The 22,783-nt window shown below is 47.1% G+C and overlaps 7 protein-coding genes across 7 annotated transcripts; 2 read left to right on the top strand and 5 right to left on the bottom strand.

Annotated features, from left to right (window-relative positions):
- Positions 1-3,319: 3,319 nt before the first annotated feature.
- BHQ10_010030 (uncharacterized protein) lies at positions 3,320-5,499 on the bottom strand (the record flags this gene model as incomplete). The annotated part of the gene is made up of 4 exons (XM_040872616.1): positions 3,320-4,490; positions 4,548-4,898; positions 4,949-5,348; positions 5,400-5,499. 4 exons carry the CDS (start codon positions 5,497-5,499, stop codon positions 3,320-3,322), a joined length of 2,022 nt encoding a protein of 673 aa, XP_040738532.1.
- A 1,183-nt stretch (positions 5,500-6,682) lies between these two features.
- BHQ10_010029 (uncharacterized protein) lies at positions 6,683-8,452 on the top strand (the record flags this gene model as incomplete). Its single annotated transcript, XM_040872614.1, has 3 exons — positions 6,683-6,815; positions 6,871-7,707; positions 7,767-8,452. The coding sequence occupies 3 exons, from the start codon at positions 6,683-6,685 to the stop codon at positions 8,450-8,452; spliced, it is 1,656 nt and encodes a 551-aa protein (XP_040738531.1).
- A 530-nt stretch (positions 8,453-8,982) lies between these two features.
- On the bottom strand, positions 8,983-10,956 carry BHQ10_010028 (uncharacterized protein; the record flags this gene model as incomplete). Its single annotated transcript, XM_040872613.1, has 2 exons — positions 8,983-10,501; positions 10,565-10,956. The coding sequence occupies 2 exons, from the start codon at positions 10,954-10,956 to the stop codon at positions 8,983-8,985; spliced, it is 1,911 nt and encodes a 636-aa protein (XP_040738530.1).
- A 1,488-nt stretch (positions 10,957-12,444) lies between these two features.
- On the top strand, positions 12,445-13,933 carry BHQ10_010027 (uncharacterized protein; the record flags this gene model as incomplete). The annotated part of the gene is made up of 2 exons (XM_040872612.1): positions 12,445-12,538; positions 12,600-13,933. 2 exons carry the CDS (start codon positions 12,445-12,447, stop codon positions 13,931-13,933), a joined length of 1,428 nt encoding a protein of 475 aa, XP_040738529.1.
- Positions 13,934-14,269: 336 nt separating this feature from the next.
- On the bottom strand, positions 14,270-15,127 carry BHQ10_010026 (uncharacterized protein; the record flags this gene model as incomplete). Its single annotated transcript, XM_040872611.1, has 1 exon — positions 14,270-15,127. The coding sequence occupies one exon, from the start codon at positions 15,125-15,127 to the stop codon at positions 14,270-14,272; it is 858 nt and encodes a 285-aa protein (XP_040738528.1).
- Positions 15,128-15,907: 780 nt separating this feature from the next.
- Positions 15,908-17,960, bottom strand: BHQ10_010025 (uncharacterized protein; the record flags this gene model as incomplete). Its single annotated transcript, XM_040872610.1, has 7 exons — positions 15,908-16,012; positions 16,075-16,508; positions 16,572-17,075; positions 17,132-17,227; positions 17,294-17,520; positions 17,585-17,661; positions 17,721-17,960. 7 exons carry the CDS (start codon positions 17,958-17,960, stop codon positions 15,908-15,910), a joined length of 1,683 nt encoding a protein of 560 aa, XP_040738527.1.
- Positions 17,961-18,999: 1,039 nt separating this feature from the next.
- BHQ10_010024 (uncharacterized protein) lies at positions 19,000-21,054 on the bottom strand (the record flags this gene model as incomplete). The annotated part of the gene is made up of 5 exons (XM_040872609.1): positions 19,000-19,613; positions 19,667-19,946; positions 19,996-20,767; positions 20,824-20,898; positions 20,960-21,054. The coding sequence occupies 5 exons, from the start codon at positions 21,052-21,054 to the stop codon at positions 19,000-19,002; spliced, it is 1,836 nt and encodes a 611-aa protein (XP_040738526.1).
- Between the last annotated feature and the right edge of the window lie 1,729 nt (positions 21,055-22,783).

Here is a 22,783-nt window from a genome sequence, read left to right as displayed (position 1 = left end):
ATTTCAGATCTAAACTTGAAAAAGAAACTGATAATTATGTACGGAAAGTAGAGGAAGGTCGAATTATTGTTGTTGAACGGAGTCGGAGTCGGACTGATATGGCCCCCATGGCTCATATCCGCCACGGATGAGGAATTATAGAATAACCTTGGGCATGATTGGCCTGAAGGATCTGGTCCGGCTCGTATCAAGCGATAGAATGGCTGCGTACAAATGCTTTAATCCAACTACGCCTGTCTCCCCAAGAGTACTTTCCTTCTACGATCATCACGACTAACGCGAACTAAGGCATGGATCAGATAGAAGGGCTGGGCTTGAGGCTTAAGCACGTTGTGTTACATTCATTTATCCTTGAAACACGAGGCATCTTTTGACCAACTGTTAGCTGGGATCTAATCTCGGTACGTGGGACGAACGGTGATTATTGAACTAGGCCTCGTGTGCAGTTGTAGACGAAACGCATACCAGGGGCCAAAAGGAACATCTAGGATGCATATTCTACTTTGAGCTATCTGTTTAAAGTAATTGAAGCGAGTCTGGTGGGTCGAAATGCAAAACCACTGTAGAAAATAGCAAATGCCTAAACGTCTCTAGCGGGCCAACAGCGATGATATCTTCATAGCTCGCAAACAATTACCCAGATGTGAACTAGATAGCTTGATTGCAAGCGAGCGATACGAGGAAAGAGACAACAACATCATCGATGGCACCACTTACGTACATGTGTGGCCATACTCACTACTAGCTGACTCAATGGTATATCCTTCGTGAGCCCGGAAGGAAACACCTTGCGCTCTGACGACCAGACACGTTTGACATGGCCATCGCAACATGGATCAGTTTTGTCTTTGATCATGACTCTAAGAGATGGAATGAAACCCTACATATTATGGCCTGCTATAACTTAAAACTGGCATGTTTCAGTGGCGCCATGCGGACTTGACACATGGACTACGTATTACATAAGATAACAGCCTGTTCCTTGTTTCATTAAGGCCTAGTTGAGACATTACTCGATCTAGGTTTCCACGAGCGAGGTTAGTATACCCAGATTACCATGTTCTATCCCGAGAGAAAGAAATCCCCGAAGAAACGCTCGCAGATTTTAACGAATCTGTAGTATGCAAAACAAACGAGATGTGTGTCAGGGATTACATATACTGTATCTTGGCCCTATCTCTTGTCAAGCACGCCATATTTTACTAAAAAGCAATACGAACTCCTACTCTATACGACGTGGCCATATGCGCTAGTCCGCGAGCTATATTCACTATATTTGGATAGCCGTAGGACTACTGCGCCCTTTGACATGATTATGTCAGAGGGCCCAATGGGCCAATTCAGCAGGCATGTCTTCGGATGCTGCCGGTAGTTGACAGCCTACAGGAAGAAAATGAAACAACAATCATCTCTAATTCATTTCCTACTAAGTCATTAGTACGAGATAGAGTAGTGCGTGAACCCACAACTTGTATCATGCTGAGAAGACAAGTTTCATCAAGCTTTTTAGGGTCTACAGAGCTGAAAGCGTGTTTCTAGTAATGTTAATTTGAGGACCTAGTCTATTTTGTTAACTCGTGGAGGAAATACATTTCTATTATAATTAAGCTGATCGCAAATGTTACGTAGTCAACGGCTTCATTTCGCTTTTTATCTAAAATTGTATGATAGTGACCGCCCCCACTATACTGTTATGGATGCTGCGTACGTGTATAAAATCATAGAACGAAGAAGATCAGCTAGAATAAGCTTTTTAGGGTTCTTGTGGCTATAGCACGCTTCTAATAACATTAATTCGAAGGTCTAGTCTCTGCTACTAAACTGCTTTTGTCAGATCCGCCCCCAGTGGTAGATTTGGAAGAAGCAGCTAGTACTAGCTACATATCATTGGTATACGTATTACGTATGTATATCGTTGTACGTTTGTACAAATTATAAGACAATGGGAAAGACCGGCCAAATTAAGCTTTTAGGACTCTGAGATGATAGCGTGCTTCTTATGAGTAAGGATAGGTTTAGGGTCTAGTCTCCGTTGTTAGACTCTGAGGCTTGTCCGCCCCCATTAGAATACGTAGCTATATATTGACCACGTACGTCGGTAAACCCGTGTTTGATTGAGTGAAGACACTAAGCTAAATTAAGCTTTTTAGGGTTTACCGGGCTGATAGATCATAGCGTGGCTCCTAACAGCGAGGTTAGTTTAAGGCCCGAAGGCTAAGTCGCTGCTGCTAAGCTGTTTGAGGCAGCTGAGATTAGTCAAAAGTTTATTCTACGACGGATAACTTAGTATAGAAAACTGTACGATAGGTTGTATCGTCCGCCCCCACGGTCAGATCAGTGGATAGCGCATCCTTATCTCACTCTGGCGCTCAGCCACGTACTCCATACTATGTAATCATCGTACTAGAACCGCTCCATATCGTGACCTCCTAGCCAATTGCCTTGGAGCATTGGCCATATTATGTTTTGGCCAATTTTGTACGTATCCACATGTACTGCGCCTAAGCGTCATTCCAATCAATGTCCATACGTAGCCCCTCGTATTTAAAGCCCGGGCTTTCGAACGTATCAAATAACCTTTGCCGCCAAGTCCTTAAGCGAATACTGAGCGCAGGGGATGGCTGCAGTGCATATCTTTGACCTCTCGGCGGCCAATCTTATATCTAGATAAGACTACAAAGCAGCGAACTGCTTTTGCACGTGTAGTGGCCGCATTAACGTGCATTTATCGATCTACATATTCGGTCGTATGCGCGGCGGAACTTTATAGCGTATCAGATACTGATGTAAGCGAAGAGACAGCGCAGGGGCTAAATCTTTGACTTTCTCGAATCTCGGATCCTTCTTGGATTGCCTGGCCTTCGCAAAAGCTCCACGTATTAAGTTATTTATTTCTTCTTGGCAGTTTCAATAGTAATAAATCCATGAGATCTTAAGTGATCGTCATCATATCCACATTGAACTCCTTCCAAACGCTTGAACTTTTGGGGGATATTTAATACGAGATAGACTTCTTGTCCTCTTGGCACGCTGGAGTTGAATGCTCCCCGAACTTACCCGTACGAGCCAAGCGCAAGAAGGATCAATAAGATCGCAAAGAGAGAAATTCGCCCACTTCCGTGAGAAAAAAAGTCAACAACAGAAAGGTTATTCAGTAGAATCTATCATGTTTGCTAACTAAAATCTAAGTATGAAATGAGAGCGGCAACACGCCGCATAAGTCGAAACACCATAAAAATCAACCTGAGTAGAGTCACGGTCGGACTCCCGTAGATGAGACAATTCTGCTAATGAATTTACGAATTGTCCTCCGTAAGCTTCATGCGGTAACAATTTCAGGGCCTGCCCTTATGGGGATCTCAGTCTGAACGACAGAGTGAGCTCCATTCACATCTGGTTTGGATTCTGTAGTCTCCGTGGTGGATGGGACTTCGTTCACAACTGGTATGGATTCTGTAGTTTCCGTGGTGGATGGAAATTCGTTCACAACTGGTTTGGATACCGTAGTCTCCGTGACGGAAGGAAGTTCGCTCTCAATTGGCTTAGATACTATAGTATCTGCGTTGAATTCAATTTCTCCGGTCTGCTTTGATTCATTCTCAGCAGTCTCAGGAATGGCTTCCACAGCCACAGGGCCGTCCACATTAGCTTTGACAAATTGGAGGAAATATTCTCCTAGTTCCTTGCCTTCACCAAGCTCGCCCGAGTATCCAAGGATGCCATCAGGTCTTAGAACAACGACACCACCTAGAGCTGCCGAGAAGCCATAAGTGCAGGCAGCGGACATGTCGGCGTCGTAGAAAGCTTTACCCCAACGACCTACTCCGAGGTAATGATCTGCCTGTGGGGAGTCTCCTGGGATGATGGTGAGGTAGTTGATAAAGTCAGGAACCTTACGAGTGAAGGAGTCCTCGCTGTCGAAGTAGGATCGCAAACTCTGCAAGCTCTTGCCGGTTAATGCCGGATTTCCAGTGAAAACCAAGACATGGAACCTTCCAACGTTCTTGGTGACTTGGTGCAGACGAAGAGGGATTCTAGATCCAGGGCGTCGCAAAAGTACATCAGGGCCCGCCCAGCCTGCTGCGATTAGACCGATATTTGCTTTTTTGTTGAGAATATTTTGCTCGTAGTGAACATCGAGACCGAGAGTATACCGCATCGTGGATGCGATGAATTCTCCAAGAATTTGGAAAGAATTCATGCCAGGTTTGCCCACTCCCTCTGGAATCTTTCCTGTGATTAGTGCGGAGAGTGTCTTGTCCTGGTCAATGATGCGCTGGGCCTCTGGTTTTCTCTCGTGCTCATATGTATCCAAGACAGATTCATCATACCACCCTTTGAGGTATCCACCTAATTTCCAGGACAAATTCAGGGCGTCCTGAGCGCCTGCATTCATACCTTGGCCAGCGCCAGAAGAATGAGAGTGGCATGCATCTCCGGCGAGGAATACTCTCTGCTTTCTGAAGGTTCCGGCTACTCTTTGTCCGACACTTTTCAAAAGATTAGCCACCAATACACAGCCAAAAAAGTCAATGTCGTGAGCTTACCTGTACAAAGTCCACCAGTCAACAGTCTCAAACTCTAGACTGAATGGGGCGACAGCTTCTTTGGCGGCTTGTCGTACTTCAGCTTCGGTAATGTCAGTGCCAAATCGATCGGCAAGCGCTGGTGGCAATGAAAAGCCGATACGAGTTCGGCCATGGTCCTGGCACATCCACAAGACGTGGCCGTAGACAGGAGACTCAATGGAAGCCATGCCAACACGGGCATCAGGCATATCAGTCTTTACGACTGCATCCATTCGGAACCATTTGATTCCAGTGTTGTCACCAATGAAGGGAATTTCGGAAAGCTGACGAACAGCGGAATTCTTTCCATCAGCACCGACAAGGTACTTGCTGTACATATAATTAGCTTGATAATCATTCACGGAGGCGTCGAAAGTTACCATTTAATTTCATTCTCTTCTCCAGTAGCATTGTTCTTCACTCGTACTGTCAATGCATAATCATCGGCAGCATCATCATCCTGGACAATCGAGACCAGCTCATATTCTTCATAAAAGGCACCTCCATGTGACTCAAATGCTTTTCGGAAGATCTGCTCAGAGTACTTTTGTCTGATGTTGATCACGTAATCAAAGTAGGTTCCCTGTAATTGATTGAACATTGAGTGATAGGTACCTGAGATCACTCTCTTTCCGCCGTTGTAGTTGACGTAGCCGCGGGAAATATGAGCAATCTCGGCCATTTGCTCGAATACATCCACTTGATCGAGCAGTTCCAATGTTCGTGGGTATAACAAACTAGCTCGGCCAAATCTGGCCTGCTCAGACTTCTTACATTTTTCTTATTGAGGGTTAGGGTTCGTGCCATTCAACGAGTATTTCCAAAACTTACCTAGTACAACTGCTGAAATTCCCTGGCGCGCAAGACCTAGACCTGTGAGAAGACCAGTTGGGCCTCCTCCACAGACCAAAACATCGACACGGTCCAGCATTTTCGAGTTACAAGTATAGAGTAGAATTCAAATTTTTGGTAGCAGATGCTGAAAATGGATGCTGAGGGTAAAGCTACAGGTTATAGATTTGGTCAAGTACTGAACTAGAATATAATATAATTGGAATATCCCAAATACCACACCGTACGATTTACACCTGATGTATCAACATGTAAGCGATCAACTGAGCCTGGGGCGAAACAAATACATAGTCGTAACCTTCTTAATAAGCTTAAACTTAACACACATCCCTGCCCAGTAGTAATTTTCGATACCGCAAAGGACTAAAGACATAAACGGCCGAATCTTAGAAGAACACTAGCTTTGCTAAGCGATCTTTCGATCAGCCGGCAGCCGATGCCTGTCGCCTTAGACTAAGCGCTAAAGCAACTAGTTTAAGCTCAATTAACCTAGCAGAATATCTTACTGATATGCATGCTCTACTAATCAACGGCTGACGGCTTACAGTACCTACTAAGCAACTACTAATGGACAACACAGCTGTACAGATACTGTTGCTTTTACTCGTACTCTAACATTGATCAAAATTACGCTTTTTCTGTACTAGATAAATTTTAGCGCCTTCCTATTTCTACATCACAAACGTGTTGTTTTATCGTATATAACCATGTCGATCATCAGCCGAATATTCTATCAATCTGTTGGCACATAGCCTAGAAGTCGTAATAAATTAGATTTTGATAGTAGAAATAAAATAAAAGGTCCTAATTTAATATTTGTGCCCATAGCAACAAGCCGTAAACATTTCATAAGCCTCCCATTAGGGTTTCCACCGGGGGGCCATTTCCACCTCTAGACCTGAACACTTCATCAACTAGGCTGTAGGGGCCATTTTCTATCTCTCGGGGCTGTATTGTTGGTACAGTACAACTCTACTTGTAACGATTACACACTGCGGTATACCCAAATGGGTAGTTTTGGAAGCATTTTCAGCAACTTCTTGTTACATGCTGACTAGGCCTCGGCATAATACTATCGTTTCTGGATTGACCAAGGCTATTCTATTGATAACGGAGAACGCCAGGCAAGGTTTACCCTTATAAATGGTCCAAGTCTTCAAGACGGTGGGCCGAAGTAGTGATTTTCTTGCATTCCTACCAAACACTTGCCAACCCCATCTAGTACCTTGTGTAGTGCTAGACCTTGGTCATAGAGAAGCAGCATGTCGTCTGTTTCATTTTATCTCCTAGGCGAGGACCCATCCACCGCTCGTGTCATTGAGGTCCCAGACAAAACCGACCATGAGAGTTTACAATACCTGATTGCCTCTCATTTCGCGGTTGTCCATCCCAAGGGTTAGTATTTCTCCAAGTCTAATGTATTGAGAGTGTGCACTTACATGTTCTCTAGGTATTGCCTTTAACAATGAAGACTCTGTTCTTGAGTCCGTTCCAGATATTCTTGCACACGAAGGTCCTATCGCCATCACTATCGATGGCAGAGGCGTGCGCCCMGTTCCTGGGCCCCAGGGKCTTCCCTACGTAGGAAACTACTTCGAGATTTTCCCTGATCATGTCGGAAACCATCAGCGCTTGTACCAGCAGTATGGTCCTCTTTTCAAGACCACCAACATGGGTTGTGTAACCTATCATACCAACGACGCGGTCCTGAGTGCAATCGTCTTTGATGAGAGCGATTTCTTCTCCAAAAATATCATCGAAGGCCACCCCATGCGTCCGCTCAAGAACCCAGATGCCGGTATCTTTGTGTCTGACACAAATACTGAAGCATGGCGCATGTCTCACAAGTTCATTTCCCCTGCCCTTGGCCCTAAGGCTGTACGACACTACGCCCCTGTTATGCAAAAGGTGGTCGAAGAATCTTTCCCCGTCTTTGATGAACTTGGTGACCGCGATGAGGCTTGGAATGCTTGGCCTTATATGCTTAAGATGTCTTCATCGATTATTGGAAAGTTGGTTTTGGGTATGGATTTCAAACACTTCGAGGCTGTTGACACACCAATGCACGAAGTTCCCCGTCTCATTGCGCACTTGCTGGAGTTGAACAAGAAGATCTCAACCAAAGGTGATTGGTACAACAAGCTTCCTTTCGGTGATCCTGCTCGTCTCCGTGCGTCGAAGAAGCGTCTCGATTTCCTTTTCGAACAGGCCATCGTGGCGGCGGCGTCTGGTGGTGTTGAAGACCTAGAGCTTCAAGAGGCTGCCTTGAAGGCTGAGAATATTGTTGGTAAGTGATAGCTTTTGCTCTTTCAATTGGCTATATCTACTAATTTTCACATCAAATAGACTACTTGCAACGTGCCACAGATAACAAAGGAAACAAGATGCCTAGAGATCGTCTCGTAGATCCCTTGATTGTCACAATTGCTGCTGGTTTCACTACCACAACCACCATCTTGGCATGGCTCCTATACGGATTAGTCGAATACCCTGGCATGCAAGATCGCCTTTTGCAAGAGTTGATCGACTTTGGCTTCACAGAGGACACCGTCTGCACGGTGGATCTCATCAATAAGATGCCCTTCCTCGATGCCTACGTCAAGGAAACCCTTCGCCGACACAGTCCCTCATTTCAGCCTGCACGAACATCCAAGGTTGACTGTATCTTGCCCGGCGCCTACAAACTCCCCAAGGACTCCGTCGTGATTTCCGAGACTTGGCACATCCACAACAACCCCAAGGCCTGGGACAACCCAACTCGCTTCGACCCTGACCGCTGGCTCGGTGACCAGGCCAACATCCCCAAGGGCGCTTTCGTTCCCTTCGCTACCGGTCAGCGTATGTGCATTGGTAACAGTTATGTGTTGCAGGCCGTCAAGATCTTTCTCCCCAAGTTGGTATACCGCTACGAGTTCAGCCAAGCTAGTACCGAGGCTGTTGAGTACGAGCCTTACTTCCAGCTCATCCGTCCTACGAATTTGTATGTCCGTGCTGAGAAGAGGGTTAAGTGGCCTCCCAAGACCGAGGCTTAAGTTAGATGGCATCATTACAATGGTCATATAGTTTGTATGTTACGATCGCATTATAAATAGACTGATCTGCTTGACTTGCGGTTAATGCATTTTGTATCGGAATGGTGACTCACTCATTCGTCGCCGAAGCTTATAATTGCATCTGCTATCCTTTAGAATTGTATCATAAGCGTTTTAAGAGGCATCTTGCAGCTGCATTCTCATCTGTTTATGGTTAAACCATGATGCTGAGATATCTTTGGTCGGTCATTCCGCCGAGCAGAGAAAAAAGTATCCTCCGTGAAGAACACTGATTAACAACATTTGCAATTTAGAGCCTACTGTAACTACAGACAGTTGCCCATTTTAGAGTTCTACTGTATTTGTGGTGCTACGATTGGATAACATGGGATAAATAGATTAACTGAACGTATTTCAAAGCATACTAGTCTAGCGCTAGCTTGTAAAGTTTTATTCCAAACCAAGAACTAATTCGTTGTTTCCAATAATCCAATAAAATTCCTCTAATACAAACGTGCCTCATAGATACCTCATGGAAGACCCAACCATCTTGGCTGATCGCCGAATACAATTTCCTGATCAAGCAAAAGCTCTTCTTCTACGCTCGATCCGCTCAACAAGGTTGGAGGCTGGATCCAACGGCGAGCCACTGCAATAGCAACAGCATTGTCATCGCGTGCAGCATCAGCAAGAAGCAAGATGCCAGAAGTCAACGTGGCAACCCGAGTCATAATCTCTCGTCCATTTCTGGTGATGAATTCAATCGAGTTCGATGCTATGGCAGTTTGCAATTCTGTCCACTGCTGGGTTATTATCGCCACTTCGGGAGCAAGGGACTCCTTCTTGGGCAATGCAGACTCGACCCAGCGGCCGTAGGCCTGAGCGACGTATGCGCCAATGGGTCCCTTCAAGACCTTGACGACATCAGTGGCAATGACATCTGTTGTGCCTTCACCAATGAGGATGGCAGTGCAGTCTCGGAATACACGTGCGACGTTCATGCCCATCTCGTCGTTTTCAAGGTATCCGACACCACCGAGCGACTCCATGCTGGTTCTTAGAACATCGACACAGTCCATGGTTGCGGTGGCCTTGGCGACAGACCCGAGCAGTCGTAGCAGGGCTCCGGCGTCCTGTGCGTTTGACGGTACGAGATCGATCAGAGGCGTTGTTTGTTGCTCGGTCTTGCTCAGCAGGGCCGCAACAAACGTGCAAAGCGCTAAATGAGCGCGGTAGGCAACATGGGCCTTGGCAAGGGTCTTCATGTGCAGAGGCACGCTGCTGAGACGAGTGCCGCGAGCAACTTTACGAACTCGTGCGAAGGAACGGGCAATTGAAAGACCACGGGCTGCGTAACCTACCGAGACCATGGCGAGGTGGATACGAGTGATATTGAGTATGACACCAATCTCATTGATACCCTTGCCTTCTCGGCCGATCAGGTATCCGCGCATGCCATTGAGCTCGAGCTCTCCGGTAGGGAGACCCTTGGTACCCATCTTGTTTTTGAGACGGCGGATACGGACGCCGTTGAGCTCGACACCGGCCACACCATTGACAGTGGCGGCGCGGCGCATGGGGACATAAAAGGCACTGAGGCCTTTTTCAGTGCGCGCGACGGCAACAGCCATCGATCCTTCAGTGCTAGTCGAGAACCACTTGAGACCATTAAGGACCCAGGGTCCGAGAGGGAAACCGTCCGCGTCTTTAGCCTCTTCGTCTGGGCCGAGAGGAGAGTAGGTGGCTGTAGTCTCGGTAGGCGTCAAGTCACTGCCACCAGCACGCTCAGTCATCCACAGTCCGGAGGTCCAGCCTTTATCTGGGTCGGCGGACGAGAGACGGTCATATGCGTGCTGGAACAAGGCTCGGGTTGCATCGTCGAGCTTGTTGTCTTTAAGATGGGCCAGCAGGAGAGTACCCACTCCGTCAGACAAGATCAGGTGGAAGTTGGATGTCGCGGAAGCCGGGGAAAACAGATGCAACTTTAGCACCTGAATTATTCTGGCGTATCCTTCATAGTCATTGGTGAGTGAAGGCAAGGCAGCCAATCTGTTTCACCATATCAGTTTCGCTAGCTCGGTGCAATTCAAGTGGCGTGTGAAAACAATATACCGCTCGGTCTTCCCCCATCGCCACGCATTCTTCCACCCTTGGCTTGTAACGAGCTCATCCTTCTTCTCACCCCAGCTATCCCAGTGCTGAACCTGTGGAGGAGAGCGTTCGGTATCCGCAACCCAGTCCATTGCCTCCTTCGAGATAGCGAACTGAGCCACTCCACTCATTTCGCCATCGACGCGGCTCTTCACCTCGGCGGGKAAGTATTGTTCGAGGATTCTAGCGAAAGCCACATCATCTGTGTAAGGATTCTCTAGCTTGGGAGTTGGGCGCGTTTGGGGCTTGGGTACTGCTGCCTCAGGGGTCACTTGAACAGTGGTGACTTGAGTCGCCGTCTTGGTCAGATCCGGCAAGATGGCAGTCTGGACATTCTCGCTGATAGCAGCCATTTTTCAAGGTATCTATCAGAATGAATTAATAAAAATGGATAAAAGAAGTGAGTATGCTATCGAAAGACCAAGGCCCTTTGTCCGCGAAGAGTCTATTTGAACCGATTGAATACAAAATGGGAGCAGCTCGTCGGAGAAACAGAAACCAGTTTCCGAAGAATCATACCTCTCTCAAGCAGTTTTGTCCCCCATTTCTCTACACTTAGGCCCCTCCATACATTTGTATGGAGATCAGCCCATACGGAGTAGGTCGCATACTGATTGGGTAGCAAACAAATAACATTGTATGATTGTTCCGATACGCATCGCATGTTGACCTGAAGATCACACTGTTCGATTAGGGCTAAGGGATATACGACAGGCGACACCCTTACAAAAGCTTAGTAGGTGGTTAGTATGCCCTAAGTTACTCCGTATGTCTGATCACTTTACTTCCAAAACGGGTAATTTTAGGGTATCATACAATACTTCCAAAATACTCACCTATTTTTTTTTTAATGATACTGGATTATGATTAGTCTGACTAGCCGTAATATCGCCTGTCATTCTGTACTCCGTATCTCGGTACTTGTTTCCTTGAGTCAGCTTTCTATCAGATTAGTTTAAAGATGGCTAGGGCTTACTCAGCTTAGTAGAGCATGCAGGCAGCTTTGCCTCAATTGTATTAGCCCTGGGTACTTGCGTATTGAGCTATCGCTTTATAGCTCTAGTCTGCATAACCCGATCAGATTAGTAGCGTGAAGAATCAAAGATGGCGCTAGTAACGCAACACGGGGCATTGCTTAGTAGGTGTCAGATCTATACTGTAATCAGCAGGCTTCGCGAATCAGTCTAGAAAACGTGCTTTATCAGTTCGTATGCGCCCTGGGGGCGGAAGATCATCCTTATTAGTGTGCATTAGTGTGAGTTTATTTAGAGCTTGTTGACTGATTTGCAGCTAAATAACTGGTGCTAGATAATACTAAATCTCCTATTCTATGGGGGCCAAAGCTTATCACTCCAGTCATTGGCAGCCGAGCTCTCTAGATTGCTGGAAGAAGCCCTAACGCACATTAAAATTCGGCCCCAAGGTAGCTCTAAACTAGGGCTTATCACGGATCCTGCCGAAGGATCGTAGCGCTAGTAGTACATGTATCTATATTGATATATACACGAATTACTTACCACTAGTTACTAATCGTATCTACTGAGATACAAGCTTAATGTACAGCTTTGGGTTCACTACTAATCGACTGCTGACGGGACGCCATAGCCCTTCTTTAGTCTGCCAGATAGTAGGGGTCCAAAAGTTTCAGCTCCGCGATTCGAGTCAGTATGCGAACGGTTTAACAGTCCGGGTCAAATTGGGTCAAGGGCCGTGTTGGTTAGATTGAAAGATGTCGGCCAACTTTTCAAGTTAAAAAAATATCCAAGTCCGTTGCATATCCAAAACTTGCAGCAACTCCCACACAGCGTACCCAGGTGGCACGCTTTGACATACCCGCCATCATGAGCGCAACAACAGAAGTCCCCGAATTCACGATCGAGCAAGTGGCTGAGCACAATCGCGAAGATGACTTGTGGATCATAATCCACGGTGAAGGTGGGATTTCATCCTTGAGAGTATACCCAAATATTTACAGATCACTGACAAAGACATATAGTGTACGATGTCACAAAATACGTGCGTGATCATCCCGGTGGAGACGATATCTTGATTGAGATCGGTGGAACGGATGGCACTGTCGAATTCGACGCGGCAGGACATTCGGACGACGCATGGGATATCACAAAAAGCCTCCTCGTCGGTAAATTGAAGAAAGGCGAAACCCAGAAGTTCAAAAGACCCGAGACAGGACGTTTGATAGCTGCAGCTCCTGCTGCACCGATACCCCCAAAGCCCAAGCAGACTGGTGGTTCTTCGCGAGCTCTTACTACTTTGTCTCTTGGTCTCGGCTCTTCGCTCGCAGCTTTCGGCCTTTGGTGGTATACGAAGCAAATCGATCTCACTACCCTGCCCAAGTCGGTGAGCTTCGCAAATACAGAATTCTTCCGACAGGCCATTGCCGCCGTCAAGCGCAAGGAGTTCGGCTTCACTGATGGTATCATCGTCGCATCCACTGCGTTTTCGCTCACGCTAGGCGCAGCTGTTCAACGCCTCGGATACATCTTACAGTATTACACCTCACACAAGGCACACATGAAAATCCCTAGATTGCCGAAACGAAACGTGCTGAATGGCCGCGGCTGGTTGGATCCTACTACTTTCCAGAAGCTGCCTCTCGTCAAGAAGGAGGTTTTGTCTGCTGACTCCTACCGCTTCGTTTTTGCGCTCCCCCGCAAGGATATGATAGCCGGTTTGCCTATTGGCCAGCATGTCTCCATTCGCGGCCTCGTTGACGGCAAGCTCGTTCAACGGTCTTATACCCCGATCTCTAACAACGCCGACCGCGGTGTTCTCGAATTAGTTATCAAGGTATATCCCAATGGTGCCCTCACAAACGGTTACTTTGGCAAACTCGAGGTTGGCGACAAGGTTGAGTTCCGTGGTCCCAAAGGCGGTATTCGTTACGTTCCTGGAATGTGCAAGAAGATTGGCATGGTTGCCGGTGGCACTGGTATCACACCAATGTACCAGCTCATTCGCGCCATTTGCGAGAACCCACGCGATACCACTGAGGTCAGCCTCATCTATGCCAACCGTTCAGAGAGCGACATCTTGCTCCGTCAAGAGCTGGACAACTTTGCTCGCAAATACCCAGAGAACATCAAGATTTACTATGTACTGGAGCAGACGCCCGCTGGCTGGCAGGGTGGTAGTGGATATGTGACCAAAGACATGATTGAGGACCGATTCCCTGTACCTTCGGCATCAACAAAGATCTTTTTGTGTGGACCACCACCCATGATTGATAGCGTTAAGAAGTCTCTTGGATCTCTTGGTTTCAAGCAACCGAATGCTATTGCGAAGCCTGGTGATGATGTCCTTCTCTTCTAGTCAAGCATTGATGGGTTTTTTTGAGTGTATCAAAGCTGGAAGATTGCCGCGTTATATAGAGTTAATATCTTTTCCAGCTACAACCTCCGTCTCTAAGTGTTACACCGCGTATGAGTAGGAAACTATGCAATGATAGTGGAGTATAAGCCTGGATGCTAGACTGTCGCTTAAGGATCATCTGCTAAATTTCAGATAATTCAATTGTTAAGAGTATGCGCTTAAACATGTCAATTGAAATCTATCTATCTCTAGCTCATATAACATAACGAAACAAGATCATATTGACAACCTAACTCCATATATTTGAATCATCACGAACAAGTACAATGCTCCCATCTATTTCGACGTCCCAAACCACGTCCTCCTAATCGCATCTAGATACGTCTCCGGGTCCTGCTTGTAATGTCCAACATGCGTACTTCCCTGGAACTTGACCAATTCCACTGCCCACCCCTTCTGCTGTGCCTCTTTTGCATGCTCCTCCACATCCCCGGTTCCAATAATATCATCCCCATCCGAATAGATATAACACCTCCTATTTCCCTTAATCGCTCCCTTAGAACTGTTCATCTGCTCCCTAACGGTATCCAAGATATCCAGACCCGGCGTAACAAAGTCCTTGAGTTGAATAACGCACAAGATCGTTCCAAACACAAAACTCAACGCCATCCTCGGCACAAACGCGCGCGGCAAGCTGCGCGACAAGGCAGTCCAAGTCTGAAAAAATCGCCAGCGACCAGGAGCACTGTCCATGATTGTGACTGCGTTCGAAAGAGCGCGACCCGTGGTTTCGAGATATGCCGCGTTGATTGTGGACCATGTCTTTGAGCCTGCATTCGACATGACATGTACCAGTAACGTCGATTCGTCAGCGGACTCAGCTAGGATCTTGACAGCTGGAGAAACGAGTTTGCGTTGAGCACTGTTTGAGCGATACAGGAAATCGGCCACGCCGCCCCGGACGAGAACAATCTTTGCGCTCGGGTAGAGTTTTGTGTACATGTTGGTGTACTTTTCGATGTGTTTGGCAGCCGCATCGCCCCAGGAGAGAAGCAGGATTGTCTCTGGCGTGGCGGCTAGAGTCTTGCTGCTGGATCGCGAAGATTGCGTTCCCTCGCCTCCTTCGGTTGTTGGAGAAGGGGAGCGAACCAAGACGATTTCGTTGATGCGTTTGAAATCAGATAGTGCCGCCATTGTGAATGGGTGGCCGTTGTTTCTAGAGAATTTCTCTTCGGATGGCTATTGACGACAAAATTGGCTCGACTAGGCTTTGACACAATAACTATGTGACCAGCTATAAATTTATTTATTTAAAAAAGCTATACACACAGAATACTAGTGTGTATTTTTATCAAATTGTACCGCACAGCGTAGTGAGTGGGCTAGTTATGCAGCCTCGAAGGAACATGCGTGTTTGACACTTGACTCTCGGTCTTTGCCAGTAACGGCAGGKGGGTAGTCAGTCAAGGAATATCTAAAAGCAACAGCCAATTGGCCAATTGTGGTAGCTGATTATGCTTCGTAAACTTTGTGCAGGGGGCTTGGGGGCCATATCTGACTGTGCAGCACTGATTAGAAGGAGCTGGTATTAGGGCTTGACGAAAGCGGGTACCAAGGTTTGGGCTTGAAGACGAACTGTCTCTCTCAGCTACCTCTACAATCTCTTGACGTTAGTTAATCCTTCTCGGTTTGTTTTCTAGCTGTTTCAGCTTTGGACAAGAATTTATCAGAGCTTAGGTACAGTCCTGGAGGGTAGAGGTAGAGGAAACGTCAAAAACTGCAATCTATGTTTTTCGCTATGCTTGCTCTATCTGTAGGTATATATTAAAGTTTTCATAAAAAAACGACAATAAACAAATTATGGCTTCATGATTTCGGCTTGCTGTCTACAAGCCTTTTTCGCGAACTTCAATTTTACGCAGCAAACGACTCGTAAATAGCTTGAGCTTTGTAGAGCACTCCGTATGACTTAACTTAAACACTGTCGGCCTTCTTAGTACGCTTCGCAGCCCTGAATCCCGCAAATGTCATGTATAGAGCAATCACCGCAGCGAATGCGGATGTAGCGGTTCCCAAATACTGTAATAATAGTGTTAGTACGTAGCCTATAATTTCGACCTGCAAGGGAATCATAAACTTACAAACACGTTGTCAATAGCCTTGTTATAGGCTAGAATAACTCCCGGCAACTGCTCAGCAGTAACAACATTCCGTACACTAGAGGCACCCGCATCAATGATCGCAGTGACATTGGCGCCAGGGGCATATTCCGGAATGTAAGAGATCAGAGTACTGGACAGATCTGTGTCTGCAAGGGCAAGGAATACACCACCGCCAAAGAATTGTCCGAAGAGGACCATGGCGACACCGATGGGGATCTTGGTGGGTTCGAGACCCTGCTGAACGGCGAGAATGGGTTGTTGTTGCGTGATACCACGGCCGAAACCAGAGAGGACCTGGTAGCCAACCCAGACGCCGACCGAGGAAGAGGGGACGAAGCGGGTCATGAGACCGGCACCGACGGCTGCGATGGAGTTTCCGACGAACATGTAGAGAGAGGTGTTGGGTTTCTTGGCTGAATAGCATCCAAGTTAGCAAATAATCTGTGCACGAAGTTCTCGATGGGCTGGATACTTACCAATAAAACCAGTGGTCATGGTAATGACGATAATCGGCGCAGCAGTGGCCATATAGTAGGCACCGCTAGCAATCGGAGAATCGCCCTTGACAGTCTGGAACCAGACAGGCAAGTAGTACGAAAAGATCCAAAGGGACGCAAACTGCGTCATGTTAATTACACAGGACGACCAAACCACGGGCTGCTTCATGATTGATCCCGGGATCATTGCGGAATCTCCACGTCGGCGTTCCCAGAAGCAAAAGACGATGAGCGTTACGCCGAATCCGACGAAGAGGCCGATGATGGTGGATGAGCCCCAAGCGTATGTGGTACCACCCCACTGGAGAGCCATCAAGAGCATGATGCAAGTGGGAGCGAACAGGCCGAATCCGATGGGGTCAAGACGGTTCATGGCTTCCAAGAATGTTTTGGCGAGCTTGGTCTTGTCGCGGATGTCGGGGACGCGGATGAGCATGATGGCGCCGAGGGTTACAGCGCCAAGGGGGAGGTTGATGTAGAAGCCTGCTTGTTTTTAGTTCCAGCTCTCAATGATATCTCGGATTGTAGGATGGACATACACCATCTCCAGGTAACCTTCTCTGTGAAAACACCTCCGATGATGGGACCGATGACTGATCCGAGAAGGGAAAATGCGTACACGAGAGCAACGAGACCTGTTCAGTTGCGATACGTTAGTCAACTATTTCCCGCTACACTTTTTATCGTCAAAATGATCTTACCAGGACGTTGCTCTTTCGTTGAAGAGGCTGCGACAATGGCAAGACCACCGTTGAACAGACCGGCACCACCAATGCCAGCAATGGCTCGGCCAATGATGAATGCAGTTGACGTAGGAGCCAATGCACAGATCAGAGAGCCGACCTCAAAGACAACGACGAATACGAAGAAGACGTTTTTGGAATAGTAGTTTTGCAAAATCTTGCCCATGATGGGTGCGCAAGAACACCTGGCAAGAGTTATTAGACGGTGAAACAGATTTATCAAGGACGTATCTAGATCGCAATACTTACAATGTGATAAGGTACGCACTTCCGTACCAACCAATATCTTTGATGGTTTTGAACTGAGTGGTAATAGCGGGGATAGCCTTTCCAGCAAGTCAGTCGCGCAAATCGCGATACTCGGCGCATAGCAAAAGTAACTCACGGTCGTAATAATAGCAACGTCCATACTGTAGATGAAACCAGCCAACGAAACAGCAGCAACAATTGTCCATAACTGGACCGCAGGCAGAGGCTGAGGACCAGCCGGCGCAGCTGGCGGAGCAGCTGGCGCAGGACTGTCCACACTCTTCTCGCTTTCGATGCCCGCTACACCTTCTTCGATGCGCTTAGGCTCATTGCTCAGAGAGCCCTCGAACTCGGTGGAGGTGTTGGACTCCGGCATTGCGGCGATGTGTGCGATATTCTGTACAGTTCACGAGTCCAGCAGTCAATGTATAAGTCGATTACTGTGATCAATTCAAGATAGGAACAATATAATTTACAGTTTTCAAAAATAAAACACAGACAAATCCTTCATATTTATTAATTGTGACCCCCTGGGTGTAGTGATGCGACTCCGTCGGAGACGGAGTGGTAGCTTTGTCTCCGACCAGCTCAGCTTAGGGCTAGCTTCACACGCTACTCTGAAAACGTTTGCCACCTTATTGCTTTCTTTATACTTTACTTAGTATTTGCCCACTTAGCGCACGATCTAGCGTTGCGCATCATTCCGAGGTCTTCGCTTTGAGTCTAGAGTATACGTAGTCGAGGTGGGTTAGGTGAGATAATCTCCCCGACGGCTTTCCTTTTTAGGGCTTCTTTGCACTGGAAACATCGCAATCCCAGACAACATCCACGACCAACAAGTCATTCCATTGATCCGAATACAAACTCGTATTCTCTGACTAGTAATTACCTACGTAGCTGATATCTTATCAATTGCGTATGCGGACGCATCCCCTCCATTGGGGGCGACAGTACGCATTAGCGCAAATTCAATATCCGAACTTGCTTATGTTAGTCAAAACCTAGGATGAGCACTAAGTATCGGATCTACAATAGCTAATATTGTTAAGTTCAGTCCATTGAAACTACCCAATTGCATGTTTCAGGTCTAGGTACACACTAATGCATTTGTGCAAGTGCGTACTGTTCCGCCCCCATGCCAGTAAAGAGCTATCTTGGAGGGGCGTGCAGGCTAGCTGGAAAGGTATTTTACTTCTTTTTTGCTTCGTTCATGATTCGGCAAGGATCCGGAAGAAGGACAATTTAGCCCTATGTTTAGCTTAGCTATGGATTAACCTATGCAGCCATATGGAGACAGTGTAGTAAGCACTGATCCGCGCCGACCCACTTGCAGAGCTTAGCCTAAGAGGAGACTAAATTTTGTTCACAAATCGTGAGTCTGAAGTCTATATTTCGTAACAATCGTAACAGTTTAACTAAGTATTACACGGCGCTGAACCATCTTGCATGGTTTGCCAGAACCTATCGTCCCACAACCCAAACTGATCCAGCCGAAAATCATGAAACGATGGCGCCACCATCGACATGCCGTTTGCTGATGGTTGTGTGCCGGCAGCGGCAGTGGAAAGCGTGGCAGAGGGGACGCTCTCATTCGACAGCAAGTCATCGAATCGCATCCGCACCTGCCTCAACCTTCGGCTACTTTGTAGCCACGGCTTGTTGGTCTCCATCACATCGTACCGTGAACTCAGCTCTTCCGTCCTGGTGACGAGACTATCAAGTAGAGTCGACAGGTCGATGGATGGTTGCGCGTAGTTCACGTCCCAGTCGTCCGCTTTGAATAATGATAGCTTCGACAGGGTCGCCAAGGCGAGGTAGAGTTGTTGTAACGATATCGCGGAGAAGGTAAAGTGGGGTTGTAAGTTGAGTGAAAAGTAGATGTTTATAAGTGTGCGAGTCGCTGTGAGACACATCCATAAGGCGTCGGCTCGCTTGGGCGACGGGCCCTGGGCTGGATTCGTCGGCGTCATAAAGAAGCATAATTCGTAAACGAGTATTTCAACCGCATGGTAATGCATCAGCATCATTGCTATGACACTTCTAGTCAGCATGTGTTGCGATGCATATGTCAACGCCACTTACAGTCTTGTTGAAGTCTCTCAGGTAGTGTGACTTTGAACTTTTCCAAGTCGGAGACCAGTAATTTGAGCTGCAGACCAATAGAATTATTTGGCACGGAAGCATTCGATGATGGGAATTCGCGGACGATAAATCTGGCATTCTCGGCGATTCGCTGCAAGTCGACAACGTGGACCAGTCGTATATCGTTCTCGTATTCGGGGGCTTTTAATATTTCCTCGTAGCATTGCTGGATATTGTTCGTCCAGGAAAGGGGGTTCAAACTGCGAAATTTCGATGATACCTAGTAACGTGAGCTTAACTAAACGTTACTGGGGGGATAAATAACTTACACATGAGAAGAGATAGAAGCACCCAAGAACAGCTCTTCTTTCTTCCCTTGACGGCTCCGAACTTCGCGCCCAATTCGGGTTAGAAGTGACGGTCGTTTTCATTTCGCCAACAAATTTCTCATGATTGTCGCTGTTCTTGTACGGGATGTACAAGTTCAAATCAACAAGCAGTGAGAATGCGAGTCCAAGCAAAGTGTTTGTTTGCGGATTGGCATGGAACAGGCTGTTGTACCAGTTGATATAGACCAGGAGCCCTTGCAGGAGGTCCAGGCTCTTCTCCCCGAGTACGATAAGATGCTCCATGATGTATCTCACAAGTTCCTGGCCCATTTGTAGTTGATGGACAGAATCGTGATACGACGCTACTGTCATGATTGCGCGATAAAGAAACGGTCGTTCTCGTGAAAGGGCTTGCGCCGACATCTGCACGGGGACTGATATGAACGGCGCCTGATGCGCCATATCTCGACGGAAGATATCAAGCAACTCGTCCGGGCTTTTGTTTAGTCTGCCCTCTGACGGCGAATACAATGTCGAATCAAGCCCATATTGTTGTGTTGGAGCTGGAAAGCACTGCGGAATAACAGTGGTCTGTCGCGTATAAATCTGGGCGCTCATGGAGTCTGACGCGCTAGAGGTCGGTCCGGTCGACTCAGGTGTAATCGCAGTGAATGCGCCGTTATCCAGATTCTGCTGCGATGCACCAAGAAGCGAGACTAGACTGTCGACTTTCTGCTGCAACTGCGCAATTTGCCTCGTGTGGTCATTTCGCCTACAAATTCTTGCGTTAATAGCAGCCCGGGTAAGGCAGGCACCCGAAGGCTTTACCTTGACTTGGAAGGTTTTGATGGTCGTGGTGTGCTACGATCCTGCATTATGCAGTGCTTATCGAGGCGTTTACACCTACACACCACAGTCCGTTAAGCATGAATACGCATGACGGCGGAACTGGACGAATTCGTACCTTTCACATCGCCCATCGGTCAGGTCATAGCATTTCGCCTTGGCCTTGACACAATTCTGACAGGCATGCGCGCGGGGGTTGACATAGTCGGACATATTGATTGTGGCAGATCACGTATCATGCGATAAGATCGCGCCGGCCGCTACGGGTGGATGTCGTGGGATATAAGACGTCCGATGGACTCGCTGCACTCCGTCTCCGTCGGAGGTCTTCAAATGCGGCTAGCGTCTTCGGCCTGGAATAACTATTCCACGGATAGAACGAACAAAGCTGATTCTTAGTAATCAATCACTCGACATTCGTTCTTGACAAGTTACTTAAGACTCATTAATATCCCTCGAGACTGAAGAGCCAGTATGTGATTTACCGCGCAGCTCCCTAGCCTCCACGTGCTTCTAAGCGATACTCAGTGAGCAATCTCGTGAGCAAGGCCCCCAAACACTTTGAGCAACTTCTGGGCTTACCTAAGCCTTGCTTACTTAAGTCTTAGCCTCAGGAGCTTGCTCAGTGGGGGCTGCATGCACACTCTACAAGCTTACCTGCTTGAATTTAGAAGGTTGCTTGCTTACTTGGGGGCTGGAAGCTTACTCACAGACACTAAGAGGCGTTCTGGAAACTTCCTTACCAAGCGTGCTTACCCTCTTGCTTAGGTGCTTAGTCGCCTATCGCCCCGGCGCCCGAGGTCGTCATTTAGGGCTTGTTGCTTAGGGCTTATGACCTAGGGTTTCCGATTAGGGCTTGTCAACTGATATGTGAATTGTCTCTACTCTAGGACTCGTACGTGAGATTTTCAACTTGTCTGACTCTCAGCTTGCTATGCGGATAGTATGTAGAATCGTCCTAAATGTTGCTCTGCTTGGTATTGTACCAATCGAAATCGAAAGATAATTGATTACTAAGTAGATGTATGCGCACGTCCAGTAACATATACCCTGTTGATTTATCACGTCCTATCAGAATTAAGTTATTGTATCTACAGGATGACTAAGTCCTATTCTGATCTGCTCTATGTCATTTGAATGGGAATACTGTGATCAGATAACTATGAGCTTTCTATCATGCAGTTCTACCATCAGTGAGCCAATACTCGCCCCGATGTGTTATTGTAACTGATCCCCTTATTGTACTCCCTTACTTTCGCCTCTCCTTCTACTCTCCTACAATGCTAGGACAACCTCATCAATAGTTTTCTGAGACCACCCATGTATGCCGAAGAGGCTACTGTCAGGTGCATCGAGATATCACTCCCGTAGAAAGGGGGCTTTCATTACTCCCTGTGGAATTGAACGCAAAAAACTGTTGCCGTCGCACGATTTCATAAAGCCGTCTATCTACAACAATGGCGATTCTTACCTGCTTTCACGATGGTGATCGAAGGAAAGTCGACAGGCCAATTGGCGAATCTTATCTTATCGATTGCTAAATCACCTGATAACTGACGAAAATGACCGACTATCTGTATTGTTACCGTTTACCTGGAAAACACGTGATCTTACTTTTCAAGATGTCTCTTGTCAACACCAAAACGACAGAGCTCGCACCGAATCAAAATTGTGCTCATCAAACAGGCCTTAACAAATCAAATGTTCTGATAAAAGACTGGAACCTTTTTTTGATACATCAAGATGGTGACAAAGTCAAGCCTCCGTTGACGTACACAAAGAAAGGTGTAAAGTACTTTACTCCACGCGACCCCTACGCGCCCGGCGCCCTATATCAGTTCTATCCATCTTGATAATTTTTCACTTATTACTATTGCGACTGAAGTTGCCTGTGCAACCTGTGCAGATTAGCCATATGGTCTCTGCTCATCTGAGTGGTATT

Source organism: Talaromyces amestolkiae (genome assembly GCF_001896365.1).
Source record: "Talaromyces amestolkiae strain CIB chromosome Unknown scaffold28.1, whole genome shotgun sequence".
Classification (NCBI taxonomy): domain Eukaryota; kingdom Fungi; phylum Ascomycota; class Eurotiomycetes; order Eurotiales; family Trichocomaceae; genus Talaromyces; species Talaromyces amestolkiae.
Note: the sequence above shows the minus strand (reverse complement) of the source record. Positions and strands in the feature narration are given on the sequence as shown.